We start from the raw sequence: 24,206 nt of genomic DNA on the forward strand, positions 1-24,206 counted from the left end.
CAATATAATAATTTAAATTTTAGAATGAAGACAAACTATACTGGCGATAATTAGCTTCAGTGACAATGTGTCTCAACACAACACATGCAGACACTTATGATTAAGAGATGAGAGCCAAAATAAGTAGCATACAATAGGGCATTGATTATTGGTTTAATTGAATTGACCGAATTGGTTTCTTGAAGTTTCAATGAAACTCCAATGAAATTTGTTTCAACCTTTTGTGACTTAAATGATTAAAAACAGCAGGAGCATCTACTGCTTGTCTATTGTATAAACTTGTATCTTGATGAATGTTGTGAGTAATGACAGTCAGTTGGAGTTGACTGTCATTCAATTCAACAACTTACTAACCCATTTTTTCTATTTTTTTTTTTAAAGTTATATTTTTATTCCAGCGTGGCATATTCATGCCACTATTAAGAAGGGAAAATAGCCAAGTTCTCTAAGACAAAGGTGTTGTGTAAATATTGTGTATTGAACAATAAGTAAATTTTAATGAAAAATTCTTTGTAGAAAATTGGCAATGAACGGTGACATAACAACAAGAGAACAGCTAGAGTAGAAAGGATTTATTCTCTGAAAGAGGGAAGATTATCCTGATGATCAGACACACGCATTTTAATGAATCACTCATGGTACAATGTTTGCAATGTGCATATCATGTAAAAACAATGTATCAATCATGTGTGTTATAAAAGATGAAAGACTGAGCTGAATAGTAAAGCTTGTGAAATTTACTTTATTATTTGAGTTCTTCCAAATGAGCATCACATTTACAGTTGACTGTCAATATTGCATTTATTAAACATGAAAGTTTGTACTGATTAGAGATAACATTTCACATTAATGAATCAATGGTGGTAAAGTGATAGAAATAAACAGTGTTTTAAACAGCAGTGGAAATGGTTCTTGATTTCTTTTTGTGGAGTAAGCTGAGATCCAGCCAAGGTCTTTGGCCAGAAGGGGCAGAATCTCTGTGGACATCCTTGTCTTTGCTGAGGAGGTTTATAAGCTGTAAATTAGAAGTAAAAGAAATGACAAATTACACTTATGGGTTGCAAAAGCATTGGTAACACTCACTGTCACAGCACACTGCCCAATTACATTCACTGTACACAGAGCCAATCTATAGCGATATAGACATTGATAACTTCTTTAATTAAAATTAAAATTAGATCTCAATAAATTTAGATAACTATCACAACTTTCAGGAAGTGTTCCTAGTTCCATGCTTCTTTCATCAGGTTCTGGTGTAAATTTTCCTGTGGTTAATATGATTACTAGTTAAATTACTTATGAACTCTGGTAGGGTTATACATCTACATTAGCCATGTTGTAGTTCAGACTTTTAAGGGACAAGAAGTTTTACAGTTTAGTTAGTCCAGGTTTGTTCAATGTGTGTGTTTTCACCACTTGATTTCACATTGCAAGTAAACCAATATTACATGTGAGTGACAGATTAGCAATGTTGTGTAATAATGGTAAGTGATGATGATGAAGTGAAATACTTAATTTCTGTTTTACTACACTAAGCTATGTTTCAAACTTTTACTCCGGCTGACCCAAAACAAACCATGATGGCAATCAATCTGAATTAACATCAACATGAAAACTATGAGCTCTGAGCTACCTGGTTGACTATGCTTTTACTCTCAATGCGATTTGGCATTGCTTCACTACGTACCAGGGCTTAAGTAAGGGTAAATGTAGGAATTGCACAGAAAAAGGGAGGGCTCTTTAATGTGGGTTAAAGTAGTGCATAAATAAAATATCTAGTACTGCTACCTTTAACCCTAAAGTTCAGGCTAGCCAGAGCAATGGAGACCACCCCCCCCCTCCCCCCACCACACCCTCCTTAGTTTCATGAGAGAAGGCAACGGATATATGTTTCACAGCCCTCTACCAATAATTATCCCCATTGCAAACAGGGTAAAAAGGGTCTACATGTTAAAGGTATGCTGTATTGACCCCAAATATGCAAGATTTTCAAATATGGTCAACTGCACATGGTCAAACTTCTTATACTCTTAATATTACCACCCTGAAGGTAATTTACCTCACTGGGACATTCAGCCATCTTGTTTGCTTATTTAGAATTATGGAAAAATTTAGAGATTAAATGCCTCCAGGGAAGAGCAGTTTGAAATCTTATAGCGATTATAGCATCCTTTAGTTTGGGGCCTATACACCTTTAACCTCTCTACACATTGAGTGTTGTAGTAACAAAATTAGGCAATCAATAAAAGAGGCAGCCCTCAATGTGAGTTTGCTTTGGTTATAAATATCAGGGGTGGAGAAGGGGTAAGGGTAGAGATCAATGAGAAAAGGGGAAGGAAAATATTGTGGGTTGGGGTAAGTTTAGTACATATAGGCAAATGTATTAGTGAAGTATATAGGAATACCACCTTTGACATTAATTTAATGGTCAGGCAGAAAAAAAGGAGGGCAGAGATATATGGAAGGGGGGGGGGTGCGGGGCAGTGAGGCAGAAAATCCCCAGGTGAAAAAGTTGGAAGCAACATCACCACTGCCTACAAGTATACCCTCAGCTTCCAGATGGAAGCCAGCAGGTTTGTTTAACAGTCCGGCCCCTCCCGCAAAGATTCCCAAGGGACCATTGCAAATATGGTTTAATGGGGTCTATGCAACCTCTACACATTGACTTCTATCAGATCTAACAAGATGAGGCAATCAATAAGGGAGGCAGATATCAATGAAAGTCTGCATTGATTCTATGTCAGGGGTGGAGGAGGGGTCAGGGTAGAGATGTTCTGAACAGAAAGGTGAAGTTTTTGGAATGGGGATACATATACAACATGAAATACATAACCAGCACTAATACCTAATTTGAAAAGTCATTTGATTGAAAAAGTCAGGTAGAGAAAATGGTAGGGGGGGCAATTAGCTTAGCCAGAGGGGGAAGGAGAAGGCAGAATATCCCAACCCCCCAAAATAATGTGGAAATAAAATCAGGACCGCCAAGAAGTGGACCCATAGCTTCCAGAGGCCTGTTTCACAAAGCACTAAGTAAAAGTAAGTTGGCCTGTTGTTTCAATCCTAGCAGGATCTTCCATATAGCCTCTGAAGAAGATCCTGCTAGGATCGAAACGTGAGGCCAACTTACTTTTACACAACAATGACAAGAATATACTTACTGTAAAAGGTTATTCATTGATAATACTTTCTGTGACCTCGTTTTCATTTCATGATTGCTAAAGAGAAACAAGTACACCTCAATTGATTTGATTATATATTAACATCCAATGTACTTTCATGTTTGTATAGATATAAAGGGGTGGGAGTGGGTAGGTGGGGGGGGGGGGCTGGGGGGTTCAGGTACTGTATCTTGCACTTAACAATAAAGGGAATATACTTACTGTGACAGGTTCTTCATGGATATACTTTCTGTGACCTCGTCTTCATTTAATGATTGCTAAAGAAAACAAAATACACCCCAATTAATTTGAATATAAATGGCATTCATTTCACTTGACAGAATTCATGTTAGTAGAGATATGAAGGAGGGGGGAGGGGGGGGGGTTCGTGTACTTAATGGCACTTTGATAACTTCTCTAGAATTACTGTAGAACATTACCAGATAGAACATAACATAAAGAAACCTAAAAAGTACTCCAATGTTGTTTTTTAACTTGGGAAATTTGCATTCAACTTGTGCATCATTAATTTGAGCTTTTGTGCATGATAACATGACACAAAACCTTACAATTTTGCAAGAACATTGGGATGTGTAGCAATTGAGATGTAAGATGCATACATCTCCCATGATCACAGAAACTGAAATCAATTTACAAATTGTATCTTAAAGATCTGTACTTACTGGCCCCATATTAAGCATGCTATCATTTACAAAGCTAAGGAGATTACATACTAGCTGTAGACTGTAGTAGTCGAAAAAAAAGCTCTGACTTCAAATTAGCCAAGAAATACACCATCCTTCCTATGTGTTGCACTAGTATGTGTTCTTCTGGTACAGTTCAGTTTGTAAAGACTATGGAAATTACAAATTTTGTTTCACTAATCGATTCTGAGAGGCTCAGATCATTGTCCAGCTTGGCTTGAGCCATATTTCATATCATTTTAATATTTTGTTTTTTATCACAACATAAGTATGACATGTAACATAGCAGGAGATAAGAAACAAAGCTTTTGAAAGGAAGTGTACTATAAAACTATGATAGGGCTTGTATGGCAGTGACACTCCCTAAACAAATTAAGAACTTTACAATTAGAATACAGAACAAAAAACAAACAGAACCACCCCCCCTCACCCCCTCACCCCCTCAGAGTGTCAGTGCACTCTTTTGTAACATGACCTTTTTATCCTGCACCAATGGGGTAAATCACCGCTGAAGACAAACAATTGAGTATGCACATTAGAACAATGGGGCAATTGAGGCTGATGAGTTTAGGCATATATCAAAGTTTGGGAGACTTTATCTTTAGATGGCCTCTGCGTAGACTATACTGCCTATAATACGTGTTTGTGTTGAAGTGTGCTGAACACATCTTCGTCTGCAGATGGTGGGAAGCACCGAGAGTGAGAAAGTCTCTGAGAGTGCTACTTACAAAATTAATCTAAACCCTGTGACACTTTTTGTCGGTTTGATGACTGAGAAAAGCAGAGAAACTGAAATTTTGGTTTTCACAAGTGTTTTTGTAACCTCCTACTACACAATTCGTTTGCACTTTGATTTTAACAGTATGACAGAGTGTCGTATCGGCGTAGTGTTAGTGCTGCAGTCAGTAGCTTGATCAAAAGTTTTCCTCAACCAACTCCGCACATGTATGTCACAGAGTGACCTGGAGTCATGTGAGCGCTTAGGAATTGTTTCGAAAAGAGCAAACTCCTTGTCCAAAAGTGCTAGGTTTGATCAATTTTTACCGAGTCCCAAAAGAAAATAATACAATGTGCCATACATCAATGGAAAGGTACAAGTGTAAATATTCAATGTAACATAGATTTGAACGGATTAGAGGATGTCGAAAAACTACCAGCTATGCCTTTTAAAGAACAAAGACAAGCCTATCTAATACATAGAAACTTTTGGCATCGACTATTAGACAAAGAACATGATACTAACTTCTCTGGCGCTTTGACTATCTCCAGTAAAGGTAGATTGCAAGCCTCCGCCAGTTGAGGTACGACTTCAGTGACTGAGACAGCGTCCGTTCTTCCTGTGTTAACTGACACCCGGGTGGCTTTGCAATCACGAGTAAACCATCTGCAGATATCAATTCATAAATCAAAACATCTAAGTAAAACAAATAAAGAGGTATAGAACTATATCGATGGGGACATTAAATGGCACTCCCCAACCAGGAATGCCTGCCTCATAATTCTCTGAACTTGCTATCTAAGCTAGTATTTGTACACAATCATCTCATGGAAAGTGTTTCAAATGAGTTTCTGCTGGCTTTCTTAACCTTTGGATTCACTAAAATAATACTTTGATATACCCTCTCATTTACTTCTGATGCAGTCTACAGTGTACTAAGAGTACAAGCTGAACACTAGCAGTCTCAGGCATGTCTATATGATTTGTATTTTTAACATTTAATCAAATATAGTGTAATTCAACATAATTAGTGTAATATAGAAACAAAGTATAGGGAAAACAAAAACACAGAGTGAGTCACATTTTCTTTGTCACTAAATAAATAAAGCTGTGCTTCAAAGAAAATTATTTTGAACTCACAATATACTGTACTTCAATTGCATTCAATAGAGATTACAGAAGCTACGCAGGTACAGATAGTTAGCACCCAACATCTGTGGAGACGTGAGGAAGAAATGGGGAGTGGGAGGATGGTCAGGTTCTAAATTAATGAGAGTGGGTTTAAGGCTGTACCATAAATAGCATGGGGAAGTGAATTGGAATTTTTCATGACTGTTGAATATTCATGTAACCTCTGTTGATCACGTCATATTGTAATTCAAATGGTTTTTGTACTGAATGATTTGTTTTCTGACTCTGATTTTTGTGACCCATGAGGTGTGTTGCTATGTCTGTTTTCAATCAGTATGTTCTGAATTTATTGTGTAATGTTATAATTGCAAATTCTTCCAAAATTGTTGGTTAAGAGTAAAGCGTATGTTTTCTTGGGCTTGTACCGTTCTTGTAACAATGTTAAACTTCGCTTTTTTATTTCTTTCCAATATTTGTAAATATCGTATTGTGTATAAATTTGTGTAACCTTAAATGCTTTGTACAGTGACATTGTCAACAAAACCAATTAAAAGTAATGGGAAGGAAAGGAAACAGATGTCAAACCTTTATGAGAACAAATGTTTGACTTTCAAATCTTTAACAACTCTTCTTTATTCTCAGGTGAATTGGTGTTGGGCTGGTCAACATGGATAAGATATTCTCGCTGAACTTTGTTTGACTTTGATGAATACCTTGCAGTGTGAATCTTCCTTGCAAATCTAACCTCAGACTTCTGCCATGATTCCTCCAGTTGGACATGCAGTAATCTGCTGCAGCGTTGACCCAGCCTCACACTCATTTCAGGTTAGTCTACAGGAAAATAAGAATATGAAATATATCCTATGATTACTGCAGTCCCTGAATGATGATGATGTATAGGCAACAACAACACAAGTGCACAAAGCAAGTGCACAAACGACTTTAAGATACGGTTGCTACTTCTGAGTACATTTCAAAGAAGCTTAAAGCAATTATCTCGTCAGATTTCTTGGAACTTTGAGATGGAAACCCTACAGTACAGCAGAGTCACCTTCAAAGTCCATAATTAAGATGACCATGAAAGAAGAATGTTTCAGGTAAAATTGCAAATATCTTTCACCATCTCAGAGTCAGTTGAGATACTATGGGACTTCTTCCAATTATTGCCCAATCAGAAAACATGCACAATACTATATTATTGACAAATGTCTCAAATATGATTATTTCTAATTTTCTTGTAGTTAAAAAGAATATTATGTAGGCCTACAAGGAAAATTTTTTAATGGCTGTACTGTGAACAGAGATAACACGATTTTTCGTCTGGTTTACCAGACGTGCTATCTTGGTTATGTTAAAGAGGTTATGAAATGAAAAATTTTCATGTCTTCGAATGGTTTATCTACATTACTACAACACCACCCATTCACAACTTTCCGTAAATACGGCTTCAAACGCCAGAAATTCGCTGTCAAAGTATTCCCTAGAGACCTCTCCAGCTGCCACTCGTAAAAAAAAAGCAAAGCTGCCCACCGCAGTTCATCTGACGTCATCAAAGGAACCATTTCAGCCAAAGCCGACTCCCCGCTGTTTACCTATACGGTGTTATACAGTTTACAACATGTAACCACAAAACTCTTCTCATCAATTGTCTTCTCCCGAATCTTCTGATTCCGAGGAAATAGGACTTCACCTCTCAGGACATTCGTAAGCTTTGACTAAAATTATTTTCTTGAGTAAGAAGAGGAGGAAATAGTTTTGAGGGTGATGAAGATAATATCAGTGTTTTTCAATTGAGCCCCTTGCAGAAGAATTGTAAAACGATCCCGATGGCCGAAACGCGTTGCTGCCATGTGAACTCCCCGAGCAGAACGGTTGGACGACCCTGAACCGAAACTGGTCGGTTGAGCAATTTGTTTTACCACAAAAGAAAACTTGCAGATCTATAATTGATTGTTCTAAAACCAACTGGCTTTAAGTTTTGTGCAATATAGTAGGTAACCAACAAAAAATCGTCATTTGCTGTATCAAGGAGGCCTAGGCTATTGTCATAACAAGTAATTTGGCAACAGTATAGGCCTACAGGCACTCATAACGTTGTGTATGTGTAGTGTTTTGAGCGAGTCGTGTTCACATTCTTCGATTTCTGTCATCTTTCGGAAAAGCTTGCAGTAGAAATCCGTCTTTACTTGTGGTGAAGCAACCTGATACCACATATCGGCTCCGCATATTTAACAGTAACAAGATAAATTTACGTAAAAACAAACACCAAACACCAAATCTCAATTACTACGGAGCGCTGCAACAGTGTGATGTTGTGTGTTCTCAGACGTTTAAGAATGTAAACATAGCGTCTGGGAAGTGAGCTAAGTTCCTCGACTGACGTCACGCCGCATTATCGTAAATACAACAATTTTTTGAAAGTTTTTATTACCCTCAAATTTTTGATCGTTTATTCCTCGAGGATGCAAGCTTCGTTTCACACAAATTGGGTATCATTAGAAAGCTACGAGTATACAGAATACGATGAGAAAGAATTTTTTTTGCATTTCATAACCTCTTTAAGAGATGATTTTTCTAGTCTTTGGAGATTTTACTTGTAAAGGAAATTGCTAAAATGCTTGGCTCAGTTTCATCTTGTAGTTCAGGTTTACATTGTACATGAATGTACCTATATAATGAGTGAAACAGGCGGTTTGTTACTGTCTGAAGTTACATGATAGGGATGATCTGATTGGTTGATTTAAAATATAAGAAAGGTGTGGTGTGCATGCATAATTGTGACAGCCAACAAAATTGTCAATTTGTACAAAAAGGCTAATTACTCATTAATTGTTAAAGTAAAAATTCTATTACAGTAATCTCTCTTTAATCAATCGTAAGATGCTGATATGTGAATGAATGTAAGTGAGAATGGAATGCTAACAATTCCAGATAAATGCAATATGGGCCTTACACTGGATAAGATACCGAAGAAGTCAAGGAGCTGCTTTCTATCCAACTAATAGAGTAATGGCAGAATAACCCACAACTTTGAAGCAACACCCTTCACAGAGGTTGGCTATGGCATCTGTATAGTAATACATAGACATAGAAAGAATAAGTATCATGCTGTTGTGGCTATACCGTCGGTTCATTTATGCATAAGAAAGTTCATTACCAGGAGAAATGCCAAAAACAAACTAAATTCAATGTATCATGTTGATGTGGCTACACCGCCAGGTCAGTTAATTTTTTGTCATTCCTTTTTGAACAACCATTTATAGAAAAGTTCAATACGGGTAGAAATGCCAAAACCAAACTAAGTTCAATGTATTATCCTGTTTTGGCTTCACCAGATCAGGACAGTTCAAATTTTGCCATTCCTTTTATAAATACCCCGACCGATCATTTCATTGTTAATATTATTACTATGAGACATAAAAAAAAACTAAAATTTGTTTGTGCAATTACAAGGTAATCAGATTCTCATTCTTATTTTGATTTTTCCTAAGTATGAAAGGGAAATTTCTGAAGGATAATTTGTTTACCTAGTTTGCGTGGCAGTGTAGCTAGCTACAGCATGGAGCTTTGTGTTGTGGGGTATTCTGCAATCTAGCTAAACTACATGGTTTTGTCAAACACTGCATGTAATAAATCAGCTGTTCTATACCCACCTAACATTGGTTAGGCTGATAAGAGGTATAGCCGACCTTGTCCTAATGTGCAAAGTATTAATACTAGGCTATGGGCCTAGGCTAGTAACCCATCTTACTTGGCATTTGTGCTGAGTACGGTACCTGTCATTGCCAATTTGTTGACAAACACCACCTAGCCTAGGCCTTACCCCAATCTTAATAAAGATTATTTTCATTCAAGCACTTAACAGAGGTGTCACATCCATTAGTGCCTTGTCGGAATAGCCAAAGCCTAACGTTGCTAAATTCTAACACTGCCTTTGCTACGAACTTGGTAGGCCCACTAGTATATACTGTAGTAGTATAGGCCTATTCGTTAGTCGCAGTCATGATATTGATAAAGCATTTCGCAAAACTAGATAATACTAACATATAACCTATCCGACAAAAAAAAGTGACTCAAGAAACTGATGATTCAGCTCCCGGGATTCAATTTTTTGGGTCAAACTTGTTCATATATGTTGAGCTTTAATTACAGGTTAATCAATCGTTTGTTTTGACTTTTCAATGTGAAATGAAGACAAGAAGTAGACTAGCACTTACATTACTACTTACAAGCAGCATGAAGTCGTCGAGTTTAATAAATCGATTTTTGAAACTCGATGCATGAAGTTCTATGAGGTGGCATATTCCTAGTATAAGAGTCTAAATCAATCCGCCAGAATGTTCTCACGTCTCAGGAAAATTGCCAAAAAGCCGCGACAGCAGGAGAACATCCTTTCAGTTTGAATTGTTTATCAATCAGCATCTGTTTTTCTTTTGTATGGCTTGGATGTTGGCGAGCATGAATGAATTAGTACATATGGTGCAAAATATGGGTCAATTGAGGCAATTTTAGAACACTTGAGGTCTCCAGGAGCAGCGTACGAAAATTGTTTACTGCTATAAGTAAAGAGGTTTGTTTACAAATGACGAAAACTTCAAGTTCTCATAGCAAAGAAATGTACATGGTCGTAATACGCAAAAGTGATGGTGCCATAAATGGTCAACTTGCCAGCTATCCAGTGATGGGAGGCTGCATTACTTTGAGGATTTAGTAAGTCAGTCAATGCTGCATTTAGACGTGGATTGGGGGGGGGGGGGGTATATGCTATAGCTGTGAGCAAGATATATGCGATTTATAGGTACCGTACCACAAGTAGATAGTATAATCCGCTGGAAAGGCCATTGTCGGAAAAAAAAGAGCTAAATGACCTAATGTAATGCTTGTTTTAGCATATTATCAGTTACCATCACTGCTTTTCTGCCTTTAGGGGAAAGAGCATAAGTTGAGGCACAGATGGTGTGAAATAAGGAGGACTGGTGCAATGATTATACCGTATACAGAAACTGGTATAACCTAATTTGTCCACTTTTTGTCTTAAGGTCAAGGAAAAGCGTAGCAAATTTGTTTACTGGTGAGGATTTGCCTAGGAAGGTTTATATGGTGACGAAAACTGCGCACAGTAGTTTGTAAAAACGAGGTCTGATTTGGAGAAATAAAGGTGGCATGAAATGCCATGCAACGTGTACGTACGTGTAATTCGTCTAGAGGAATAACCTTTATCTTGTTAGAATTACTATACTAGGTCAGATCACATAAGTTTCACAATTTACTCAACGCCGTTTATTTATACACGGCTCTGGAGTTAACAGATGGAATACATGTACGTTTATGTAACCATCTGAACATGACGTTATTCTTCCTCAATCACATCACGATTAGAGTACCGGTACCCTTTAGTGCAGTTTTCGCAATGAAGTAGTCTTTCGGGGAAATGGCGTGCACAATGATGCCATGGTAGTTTTTATGGGTTTTTTACGTTTGTGATAATGTGAAGCATTATAGGGAGACTGAAGGTCACTACAATTAACAGGTTTCTAGAAATTCATCAAAATGAGGAGGTTATTCCGAGAAAGCAGTGGTTACCCCAGTAAATATGCTACTTGTTTATACGGGTGAAAATCCGTGAACGGTTGTAGTTAAGTTTATTTTCTTGTACCCTCATCTTCGGAAATCTGGGATTTTCTGTGTGACAGCCTGACAGGTTGCCCGATAGAAAAATGTTTTCTGAGACTTGAATTTTGTTCAGGAAAAATCTTGCCTTGGAACCTCCGCAACGCGTGGAACTTCACCAATAGGTGCTCTGCGAGTTCTTTGTCGATTTGGGTTGATTTGCAATAGACCAATGTCCTAATCAGCGCAACTTCTCAGAAGCAACTTTTCTGATGCGCGTGATTTTAGTTAAGTAAAGTACTGTTTGGATCTCGGTTTCACAAAACTGTGTGTTCTTCACTAAGACGCAACATTTAATTTTTGTTGACATGAACGAGGCTGTGACCTTTGACCGCGAAAAGTTTTAACAGTTCATCGCACGAACGAACTTTACAATTGCGAGAATGGGAAAGATAAATACCAAGTAAAATGCCTTTTATAATCACAATATTTGGCCAAAACTTATGTAATATTTATATGTTGACGTCAAATAGACGGAGAGTTTTTTCATGCAGTTATCGAGACATAAAGTTGTCTCCTTCGTTATTATTAATAAGCTACAGTGCAGACGTAATGGGACCAAATAGCCTAGTAACCATATTTACAACTTTAACCGTAACACAAGCATAGGCCAAGTGTTAGCATTTATCAGTATAAGGCCTATGAAGTACTATGCTTATGTTTTCCAAATCCGAGTCAGGAAGCCGCTAACGCTGATCGCGATGAACCCACACTACAGTCCTCTCCAAGGGTTAGGGTAGTATGTGCTAGCATTAAATTCGTAAGGTAGATCCTGACATGTTTCAAGTTACTACTGATACTATTACTATACTAGCCTACGTACGCTTAGGCCTAGTTATACTGCTATATAGCCTACATGCTACAACTTTACAAGCCAAAAGCTAGTCTACAGACCTAGGCTTATGTAGGCTATGGCGTCAGTGGCTACTGTGCCTGCGATGTAGGCCTAGTAGTAGCCTAGACCACTTACCTTTTGCCGCCATGAATGTTCACGTATGCCAAGCCTATTTACATGAATGCTATTAGTATTACTATTAGGCTAGTACAGAGTAGGCTGTTGAACGTGTATGCCAGTCCCATAAGAAATTAGGCCTAACCTAGTTGGATAGACCTAACCTAACATTAACAATAATACTAACATTACACCGCTACTCATTGTGCTAGTATTAGGACTAAGATATCGTATGTCAGTATTACAGTGAGTGGTCAAATCAGAAGAGCACACATTGTATCTTGTTGCCCTAATTTTCACAAACAAATATTCCTCTTCAGGAAAAGCGAAAACAGTGCCCTGATTTCTCAGAGGTGGAAACACTGACTTTGGTGGAGTTTGTCTCCACTCACAAGGCACTGCTCTTTGGCACTGGAGGGAAGGGGTCCAGTAAAGAAGAGAAGATGAAGGAAAGGTTTGTGAATTCCACAGCAATCATTTTATGTTCAAATTGTCTGTATGTTTGTTTGTTTTGTTTTTGCAGCTACAGCTAAGAGATTCCACTACACAAGACTTGGTTTTACAATATCCTGAGTAAATCCTAATTTTTGTTATTAAAATATCATTTGAAATGTCAGAAACCATAAAATATCACTTTAGAATTCAAAATTTGTCAGATGACTGATCTTGCGTTATATCTTGAACAGATCCTGTTTTCCTTGGCTTTCTAATGGATGCCCAGGTTTGAAATTTATATTTTATTATGGAGAGGCCTCCTGTTATCATGTTGTATATATCAGTGTTGGATTCATTTAAAAAATTTTTGGGTGGTGGTGCTATGGATGAAATATGAACATGTATTTAATTTGTTTAACCTTGATCATACTCAACAGAAACTGGAAGAAGGCAGCAGCGGTCCTGCAAACAGTTGGAGGACCAGTACGGGAGTGGACTACGGTCCAAAAGAAATGGAGAGAATTGGCTTCCAAGGCCAAAGCCTACAAAGCCCCCAAGACAGGTCAGATTATATGATATGTTAAAGTACACAGGACATACCTCGCTCCCAATATCAGTGTTGCAGTTTCTGAATGCATTATGCTGCAACATTTAAAGGGGAGGCAGGGGGGGGGGGAGGGCAAGGGTTGTCGATTGCTAGCTAATGCCTATATGTCCAATCACTTCTGTTGAGGAATGTAGATTCCAATTTTAGGGATAAGCAAGAGGGAGCCTCTAAATTTAAGGACGACCAGATGACGCCATAAGCACTGTATGATACAACTATTGATGTTTTCTCCTCAACAAAATGGGTGATGCTTCCATGACAGGGGCCAGCGTTTTCTGACAGAGGGCCATAGTAATAATAATAACTTCATAAAATCAACGTACTTTGAGAAGTTAAACTGATATATTATTATATTGTTATTGCAGGTGGTGGTCCCCCAGTGCTGGAAGATGCTCTCTATGAGAAAGTTCTGGGGTTGCTAGCCAAAGAGGTGGTTTGCGGCATATTGTCTGAGGATGATATGGCAAGCTCACAGGCATTGAAAATTAGCTTACATTACATTAACCTTATAAGTATCGACCTGCAAACAATTCCGGTGGGTATCGCCACATCTTCACAAGTTATGCAGAGCTCGTTACTGGCCTGGGCCATTTACTACCTGGGCCCATGTACTAAATAAAGTGGTAATCTGTGGTATTTTCGTTAGTCCCAGTGTATAGCAGACCCAGCACAAGAGATTTTCTCTCTTCCCCCGAGTACAATTGTTTTTGTCTGGGCTCTTGTACATGGAAGGGCTGCTCCCATTGTTGGTTTTGTGCACCCAGCAAGGTAATCCTTCATTTATTTATTACTTTTTAATCATTCTTTTCAGGAGGCCATCTATTCTGATGAATCAGAACATGCCTCGAAGCCAACTCCATCTGTGCCATCTCCAGTAGAGCCACTACGACCACAGATGAGTTTCCAAAATCGGCCTGCAGCAGTGAGGCAATGCCAGATTCAGGAGGAGCTCTTGGCTATTCAGCGAGCTAAGTTGGCAGCAAAAAAGGAGCAAACAATTGTTCTCCGCTCCATTTTAGATGTCCTGCATGTCAAACATAGCCTATCAATCATCAAGTATCAATCAAAGGATACAATATCAGAGCTGGGTGAGTGTATTTAATAGTAATACTAATTTAGAGAACGTTACCACTAAACGGTCATGTAATGTAAACGCCTAGTCATGCACAGGTTAGCTTTCTTCTGAAGCCCAGCTGCTATCATCTTGTTGAGTAGGGGGATGTACAGCCTATACAGTTCGCACAAATGTTTAAAGCAAATGGAGGTTCGTCTTCTGCCCTCACTGATAATTCGACAAAATGAGGGAAAAGGAGCGGGTTGGGATACCGGCACAAGTACATTGGCTCGGAAGCGGTACGGTGTGGTTCCTTCGAAAGTTGCTAGCTATCATTTGGTCCAGTTGCCACTTGTTCTGCTTGTTTCAAGTCCCCTCAGTTGGATATTTTTCGAATGATCTTAGTGATGTGGTCCATGTCAACTAATGGTAACATACCAAGTTGCCATTCTATATAGCTAGGTTACACAAATTTTTCAAAATATTCTTGAAGAATACTAAACATGGGGGACCGGATGCTCATATAATATTTTGTAGAAACTGCAGGGCTATGGGTTCACAATGATACAGGCCTGCGCGGTATTTGCAGTAGGATGCGTACACAGCTGGGGGAAGTCAATACTGACTGCGTTAAAGTTCATCAAACAAATTAATGCACCATTCTGCATCCAGTTCTTGTAATACAAAAATGGGGGCTCTCAGGACGATGTTCAACATACACTAAAATGGTCCACATATACACACCACCACCTAAAGGAAGTGTAGAGCCATATCATAGAGAAGTGCTTTAATACAAGCACTGCACACTGCTCCATGCAGAGTCACTCACATTTTATGGGCAAAACTGTACTTAAACAATTGTGAGCCAATTATTACATTAATAGCATCCCCTCTTTAGTGAGAGAAGCTTTTGCATATTTAGAATACTGTTTTTAAAACTGACAATTATAATAGGCATCCAAAGAATTTACAACCAACATTGTCATTTTATTATCTAGGCCTAGAACGTCAAGTCCTTAAAAGGGCATCATCCCAGTTTTTCTAAACCTCAGACAAGTATTCTTCAAGGTTATGGTCAAACATAATTACTTGGTAAACAAACTTCGCACAAAGAAAAATTGTGCAAACAAATTTGAGTGAAAAGCTTATCGCTACCACGTGCATGGTATTCCTCCACCATATGGGGGGAAAATTCTCATTTCCAAATGTACGTACACCAAAAATACGCACTACATCATGCATTTGGCAATCCTTTGAACAATTTGCAATTTTAACCAACACTAGATTTAGTTAGTTACTTCAAGTGATGGTTCATATTCCACAAGCTTAGTAAACGGCTTCATTCCTGCCGTTGGTAGTAATTTATTAACCTCTATTGAAAGTTCCATATATGGTTATCTAGTCATGTATGACGGTCACGGTATTTATTTGAATAATACTTATAATGCCAAGTGTAATAATGGCCTGTATTTAACTTCCTTATTTCAATGGGTAGCATGGTATATAAATTGTACACATAGAAAAAGTGCATGGTGAATAACATATATTTCACCAGGTGGTAACGCCCTATTTCAATACTTGAGGCTTTGTGATACATTCTATTGGTAATTTATACGTTACTGATTCGTAAACAGCTGCCATTGACGCATAAAAGAGTTCTGTGAATTAATTACTAAGGAAATCGTGAAGCCTAGCAGGTTTCATCGCAAGATTATACTTTCCACTGCCACTATAACATCATCACTGATGGAGGTTCAACTTCCCAAGGCATACACCAACTGAGTTTGAAGTCCATGAACCTTATTGGTAAGGACTTTGTTACACATTGTTATTCATTCTTACAGATCATTTTTACTGTGGAGATATCGCACTCAGTTGGCACTGAGTGCCAACTCAGGCTTAATCAGTCTTAATCAATTTAAGCCTGATTAAATTGACTTAGAACTTTTATACATTGAAGCAGAATATTCACCTACTGCGGTAACTACTGCTACTCCCTTCAGGTAGAACCACAACGATTGCATCTATCAAAAGGTGCTTTAAGTGCTCTGTCCATAACTGAGATCAGAGAGATTATCAATTGATAGGTCTCATCGCAATGAAGTGCCATGCTGATTGAGCACCCACTTGAGTAAAGTGATATGACCTTACTGGACTTCATATCAAACGATGGAGTTCCTGCTAGCTCTCTCTCTCTCTCTCTCCCTGATAAAACTTTCTCATCATAGGCAGAAATGTATTCCCTTTAGAAACTGTTTATCTTAAATGCTGGTTTCTAGTTCTTCCAGAAGGGAAAAGTTTCTTTTGGGAGAAACTAAACCCTGCATGGAAAGTGTGGCAAGGAATCCTCAAGAGAGTTTTGGCATTTTGGTTTCACTGATTATTAGATTATTATAATACCACATATTTTAAGTACTCAATACAAAACACGGAGTCTACTCAAAAAACTTTACAAACAGAAGAAGGAGAAATAGACATCCAAAAAGCTGGATCAAGTACTGTACTTAATAAGTATTGTATGAAAAGATGTGTCTTGATAGTTGGTTTAAAAGCTTCAAGCGAATTGATAGTAAGGATTGCTGTTGGAAGCTTGTTTCACAAATGACGGGCAGCCCAGGAAATACATTACTCGCCATATGATGTTCTGATGCGTGGAACAGTCAACATCGCGGTATGTTGAGACCGTAAAGATCTTGTTGGACTGTCTAAGCAATTGGTTCATGTAGGGAGGGGAATAGCCATATAGTGTCTTAAAGGTGAGGATCACAGGATATTGTAATGGAAATGAGCTTTCATAGGAAGCCAGTGAAATAGTTGTAGAACTGGGGTGATATTATCAAACTTGGATGTCCTGGTACTTGTGCATACCGCCGTATGCTGTGTACATGCTACATAGATTCCGAGATTGGGTTTCTGACAGAAAATATAGCGAATTACAGTGGTCCAGTTTTGATGTAGCGAGACCATTAATAAGTGAGATAGTTGCATTCATGGTGAGGTAACGGCGTATATGACCAATATTGCGAAGTTGGGAGTCGGCCTGTTTTCAAATATGGTTCACATGTGCATCCATATTAAGAGTTGTATCAAGATAAAGTTTTGACTGCTGATACGGATTTAATTGAAACTCTATCCGCCCTCAACAATACATTGGGAAGGTTTTTCAGATTTTGATTATGATTACTTCAATCCTTTCAATTTAAGTTTATTGCTTGTCATCCACGATTTGACAGGTTTGAGTGAAAGGTAAATTTGTGTGTCATCCACATAGAAATGGTAATTCAAGTTGTGACTATGTACGATTGTGTACATAGTGAAGAGCAAGAGCCAAAGCACCGATTCCTGTGGAACACCAAACTCTAGAGGTACTCGTTTCGAAAGTGTGATATGAATGCAAACTGTTTGAAATTGATGGGACAGATATTGAATCAAACTACTTCAATTAAGTCCAAACTGTTGGTGAAGGGCATTAGTATGGTAGTGTCGCTCAAGTCTTGAATACACAACCTTCTCCAAAAGTTTGAAGATGAAGGAGGGGTTAAACATGGGCCAAAAATGTTTTAGTACTTCTATGTCCAGATCATTCTGAATGGGATATGCAGGTATGTTTGCATTTCCATTCATATTTTATGAAATACAGGGATAAATAATAATTTGTTAACCCTTCTCATTCTTTTCCTGAACTCTTTCACAGATTGTGACGTAACTGAGTACAGTTTTATCAAGTGAGAGTTAACAACCTTCATCAACATGGCTACCTGGAACCCTTTCATAGAAGACCTGACAGAAAACTTCTTCATGTGCTCTGTTTGTTTGGATCAATTTAATGAGCCGAAACAGTTACCATGTCTTCATCGATACTGTAACGATTGCTTGAGAACAGTTCTTCAAGCCAGCCATGATGGGACAATTGAATGTCCACTTTGTAAACAGCGATGTTGTATACCAGAGGATGGATTGGACGGCTTTAAGACTGATTTTCATATGAAGAGTATGCTCGAGTTCATAGAATTGCGTAAATCATTGGAAAAGAAAGATTTGAAGCAGTGTGTGAGCTGTTCAAAGGATGTGATATGTTCCGCCTATTGCTTTAAATGTAGAGCTTTTTTATGCGAAGAATGTTACAGGGTTCATATCAGTAATAGAATGTTTACTGATCACCAACCAAGCACTCTGAAATTGGAAAATATGGCAGCTAAGAACCTAACCATGGAGAAAATAGCTGCAATGACGGAAGATCCCAGGTGCCATTTTCATATCAAAGAACCAGCCAAATTGTGCTGTGGTACATGCCACAATGAACCGGTTTGTTTAGTTTGCACTCACGGTAAGCACAAAGGTCACGATCTCATAGATGTAAATGACCTAGCCCAGAAAGAAAGGACATTACTGAATCAGAACCTTGCTGAACTAAGCAAGCACAAAAGTAAACTATATGCATTACCCGAGAAGGTTCAAATGGCGTTAGTAAAATTGAATGAAAATGTTACAAAAAAGACACAGTTGTTGACAATTCAACACGAGGAACAGGCAAAGAAAATCAAGGATAAACTTGCCGAATGTAACGACGAACGTGAACAAGGAGTTGCTGACATAGAAAATAGAAGAGGATGTGAAAAACGTGAAATAACTGTTAAACATGAAGAGGAAATGAACCGCTTGATCATGAGACATCAAGAAAATATGAAAAGTACTGATGTAAAATATGACCAGGAATTGAAAGAATTTAAGGAAAATCGACAAGAAATTGAGGGTGAATTCTTTAAAAAGCTTGGGGAGTTAGATAGTAATTTCAAAACCTTGACAACAGCTAAAGATCTTCTTACAAGTCAAAACAAAAACGAATGTGAAGAAATACTAAATAATTGTAAGCAACTTATTAAACGATTCGAAAACTTATCAGCAACGTCTTCTTCCATTCTTGCATGTAATGACGATTGGACAGACGCACAGTGTGTCCCCGACATAAGAGCAGCCAGTGAATCTATGATCGAAGAAATGAAACAAGAATATCCAGAGTTAGAATCTTTATCTGATTTTGTCATCAGTGATATAACAAAAGTTATATATGATAAAGTTGTCATTACAGAAAGCGCAGAGTCTGTTGTTGATGTTCGGGGAATCAAAGATAAAGATTATGGGATCACCAGTATGACAAGAAGTAGCAATGGTAATATCGTTATGACTGGTTTTGTATCAACAGAGGAATCACACATCACCGTCATTAACATGAAAGGAGAAATATTAAATCAGAATGTCTTAAATAGAAATAAGAGATATGGGATGCCGGCATGTCGTTACTGTTGTACTTTGTCGGGGTTCAATGTCATTACAGTTTGCATACCAGATGAAATCGGTATTTATAATATTTCTGACAATTCTTACCCAAAGAAGAACATCAGTGATATGGTTAAGACGTGGCCAGAGGGTAGGTTTGTGTTATCTGTTACCACAAATCACGCCAAGAATGAAATCATTGTTGGTACTGACAGCAGAGAAGTGTATGTATTTGATTATCAGCTGAATTACAGTCACACCATAGTACTACCTGATATAATCAGACGATCAGATGATATCACTGTCCACGACGGTAATCTTCTCATCTGTGACTATAAGGATAGGTCCTCATATGCAGTTACCATGGTGACATCAGAGAGTAAGGTGCTGTATAAATTCACCAAACCAAATCTAAGTGGAGCTGACATAAAACCTGTCAGGGTGTGCATAGGCATGGGAGGGTTCATCTACATGTTATGGGATGATGATAGTAGGCTGAACACTGTGCTAACACAATACAGTCGAGATGGTCGGCAATTACTAACAACAATGTCAGTTGATGACGACGCATGGTGTGTTACCACATCCGTAGTAGATGGTGAGGAGAAGCTCATGATAGCCACCTTAATGCAGGGGAAGATGTATATATACGGACTAGTACCTGTATAGCGCTTTATAGAAATTAAATATAAAAACAAAATGGTTTCGCAAGTTACGATACACAAATTGGTTGTAATCGTTGCTGTATTTGTTTTTCTGAGGTTTTACACACATATCTATTACAATCCTAATAACTAAGAGATATTGTTAGTGCATTCATAATTGGCAAATAACTAGTTCCTAGGAAGTTTATCTCTGCATTTTAATAATGCATTACAAAGACTGTCTTCCTTCTGGAGAACTGTTACAAATTATCTTAGACCACCATGTTTGCAATGTAGTACTTAACTGCGTGCAATATAGGTCTAGGCAAGTGACATTACAGAAGGGATTTTCTTCTAAATCGAATATTAAAATTGGCGTTCCTCAAGGGGGTTCTCTATCGGCTCTACTTTTCACCATTTACACAGATGAGATACGCTCAGGTTCCAACTGCAATGTTATTGAGTATGCAGATGATACTGCTGTTTCCTGCAGAATCAGTAAAAGCACACACAGTAAAGATCAAGATGATAATCAGTACTTTATTTCTAGAATTGTTAGCTTGTGTGAGCAGAAAATCTCATTTTGAATCCAAATAAATCTTGTTTGAAAATATAAATGTTAAGCACAAAGGTTTAATGAATGTTAAAGAACAGAGAACTATAATTCAGGGCTCGTGCGTTGAACGTGCCGCTTGCACTATGTATCTAGGAGTGTGCATTGACAATAAGTTAACTTTTACAAATCATATCTCGAAAATGTTAGCTAAAGAGTATTATATTGTTTCGACATGAGCATTCACTGTCCCATACTTTTCCAGTGATACAATAGATGGGGTGTTCACGGTGTCTGTCTTGCCGATCCTAGTATATGCGGTTCCAGTATGGTACCATTTTGTACACGTTAAAGATAAGAGAAGAATAAGAAGTTTTCTTAAATTTTGTTCAAAAATTTTCAGGCATAATTATGAGAATCTTGTACATAGAGTTAATGAATCTGCTAGGAATGAATTAATACGACTTGTCAAAAATATTCAAACTTCTAACGAACATCCTCTACATTCCAAGCTCAACTCTCTGTGCAATAAAACAAATTATAATCTGAGAAATCCAAATATCATGCCATCTTTTAGAATTATACTCTTTAAGAACTTGTTTATCTACAGAGCAGCCATTTTTGTACAAAACGGCTCCTTAGATCCTTTATTGTAGCTTCTTGATAATGTTTTAGAATTTTTACTCTTTAAGAACCCGTTTCATTTACAGAACAGCCCCTTTTTGTAAACTGGAAAAGAACAGCTTCTTAGATCCTTTGTTGTAGCTTCTTAATAATTTTGATAACTTTTGTAACACTTTTTGTTTTCACTATTAACTTAGTCTCATAAACTTTTATATGTCTTAACCTGTATTTTGATGTTCAATCCTATTTATAAATTTCTCTGTAAATTTATACTGGAATAAAGAAAGAAAATACGGTGTTACGAAAAGGAAGTAGCCTTATAAGCATTTCGTTCTCGTGGTATTGTGTTTTAATACAGCTAAACGTATATATGTAGCCGAGACCGAGTCTTTGGGATCGAATTCCAGTCCTTCTTTCTCAAATACCAAGTTCCAGTTTACACACTTCTAAGTTTAAAGTTAAGACAGAAAACGTAACGTATGTTTGCAGACGTTGAATCCAGGCGCGTAGCCAGGAATTTGCCAAGGGAGGGGCGAAACTGTAGATTCGGCATTGCAAACTATCTAAGCGTAGCGCCACCATGATTGGCGCGAAGCGTACAAGAAAATTTTGGCTGAAAATGCCTCCCAGATCACTGGAAATGGCACTATATATATATATATATATACAGTGGCGTAGGAAGGTACTTTTTAGTGGGGGGGCTGAAGACTGATGGCCGGCCTGGGGGAGGGGGTGTCCCCCTCCCCTTTGGATTTTTTTGCATTTCCAGGTAGCCTCAGATGCAATTTGGTGCAATATAGCACACTTTAACACCCACTCCATTTTGTAAACTTAATTTTGTATTTTCACCAGGCCTTAGATGCAATTTGGTGCTCCAAATGAGATTTTTTTTCTCATTTGGAAATGAAAAAGGGGTTTTCTGACTTGCGAAGCGGGGGGGCGGAATGATACTTCCGCCCCTCCACATTTTTCACTGGGGGGGCTGGCGCCCCCCCAGCCCCCCCGGTTCCTACGCCCTTGTATATATATATATATATATATATATATATATATATATATTTATATATATAAACACATATCTTTATATATATTTATATATATAAACACATATCTTTATATATATTTATATATATAAACACATATATTTATATATATGTATTGTGTATATATATATATATATATATATATATAAATATTAAGAGAACACCAGAGAAATAAGATATGACTCATAATTGACATATGAGGAGTAATGTTTTAGAAGATATATTGAAATTTTCAGCCCTCCTGGGACCTTTGTCAGCAATTCTTGGCAGTTGAATGTAAAGTACAAAATGTAAAAACATAAAAGTATGACGCAAGACAAGTGTAAGTTGCATTGATGGAATTAGAACCATATAAACCATGACTAAACAGGAAGCGGATTAAGGAGCAAAGAATTGAGTACATATGTTTGACGAACATGATTAACAAATTTATGCAATTGATAAGGGAGGCTGCTCCCAATGTGTTTATGCATTGGTCCACTGCAAGCCAAGGGTGGAGGAGGGGTAAGAGTGGAGGCTGGACACAGGGGAAAATGTTTTGGAGTGGTGTAACATTATAAATAGGCAAAGTAATTAGTGAAATATCCAGTAATAATAACTATGACATTAATGTACCAGTCAAACATAGAAGAAAGGAAGGGCAGCACACCCTCCCCCTTATTTTCATGAAAGACAAATGATTCACAGCCCCTACCCCCAGAAGGGGGTGTACGTTAACCTCTACATATATTTAGTGTTATCAAATATAGCATTAATGTTTGTAAGGTCTAAAGCTCTGTTGTAAAGAAACAATATTATGCAAGCGATAAAGGAGACAGCTCCCAATGTGATTATACATGTCAGTGGTAGACAGAGGGGGGGAGTGAGGACTGGACACAAAGGGGCAAGTGTATTGAAGTGTTGAAACAGTATATATAAGCAAAAGCTATTGTAGTGAAATTTCCTGGAATACTAACTTTGATGCAATGTACAGGTAACCCATAGACAAAAGGTATGATAGGACATCCCATCCTCTTAGCTGCATGCAAAAATAAAGGGAAATAATTCACAGCTCCAAAATATGGGGTGTATGTTAACCTCTTCATATAGTTAGCATTTGTAGATATGGCATTAATGTTCTAAGCTGGTCTTTATCTGGTGAAATTTAAACACAATTATTAAGAGAGGAAGCTTGCAAAATGTTTTTGCATTGGTTCACTGCATGCTAGGGGAGAGGAGGGATAAGGGTGGGCCCTCGACACATGGGGGTAAAATGTTCTCGAGTGGTGTAACATAAGGTGACCAGACATCCCCGATTTTCGGGGACAGTCCCCGATTACAGTGTGCTGTCCCCGATGAACAAGTGTCCCCGAATATGTCCCCGATTCGTCTAAATGTTCAGGAATTTTGAAAATATCCCACATTATTAGTAAAATAATTATAAAAACAAAATTTAGTCAAGTGTGCAGGCGTAGAACGGAACAGGTGGGGCAGCGTAAAGTAGAAACACTGTTAAAAATATGCTAGATCGATCTAGCCTAGCACTCTTTCGACCGTATAATTGGCAACTACGGCGACACAACGACACTTATAGTGTGAGCATGAGCAACTCACAAGCTCTCAAAGAACCACGTGAAGTAAGTGAATTTCATCTAAA

General features: G+C 37.9%; 3 protein-coding genes across 15 annotated transcripts in view; 1 reads left to right on the forward strand and 2 right to left on the reverse strand.

Annotated features, from left to right (window-relative positions):
• LOC139961847 (gamma-adducin-like) overlaps positions 1-6,542 on the reverse strand; it is a 62,801-nt gene extending 56,259 nt beyond the window's left edge. The window contains exon 1 of the mRNA XM_071961424.1: positions 6,297-6,542. The gene's annotated coding sequence lies outside the window, so the exon portion shown is untranslated. The remainder of the gene's footprint in view (positions 1-6,296) is intronic.
• LOC139961859 (uncharacterized) overlaps positions 1-24,206 on the reverse strand; it is a 37,266-nt gene that overhangs the window by 1,819 nt on the left and 11,241 nt on the right. For 4 of the 13 annotated variants that reach the window (XM_071961474.1, XM_071961470.1, XM_071961465.1 and 1 more), the window contains one exon: positions 877-1,015. The exons of 4 other annotated variants lie outside the window; for them this stretch is intronic. Coding sequence is in view for 1 of the 9 variants with exons in the window: in XM_071961468.1 (XP_071817569.1) it covers positions 19,329-19,413 (85 nt within the window). In the remaining 8 variants the exon portion in view is untranslated. Of the gene's footprint in view, positions 1-876; positions 1,016-19,276; positions 19,414-24,206 lie in introns of those variants that run through there. 5 more of the 13 variants (XM_071961475.1, XM_071961471.1, XM_071961466.1 and 2 more) reach the window with 2 other exon arrangements.
• Positions 11,181-24,206, forward strand: part of LOC139961837 (uncharacterized) — a 249,171-nt gene continuing 236,145 nt past the window's right edge. Inside the window, exons 1-2 of the mRNA XM_071961404.1 lie at positions 11,181-13,330; positions 13,741-13,838. Coding sequence (XP_071817505.1) covers positions 13,162-13,330; positions 13,741-13,838 — 267 coding nt within the window. The 5' untranslated portion in view covers positions 11,181-13,161. The remainder of the gene's footprint in view (positions 13,331-13,740; positions 13,839-24,206) is intronic.

Source organism: Apostichopus japonicus, chromosome 20 (genome assembly GCF_037975245.1).
Source record: "Apostichopus japonicus isolate 1M-3 chromosome 20, ASM3797524v1, whole genome shotgun sequence".
In the NCBI taxonomy this organism is placed as follows: domain Eukaryota; kingdom Metazoa; phylum Echinodermata; class Holothuroidea; order Aspidochirotida; family Stichopodidae; genus Apostichopus; species Apostichopus japonicus.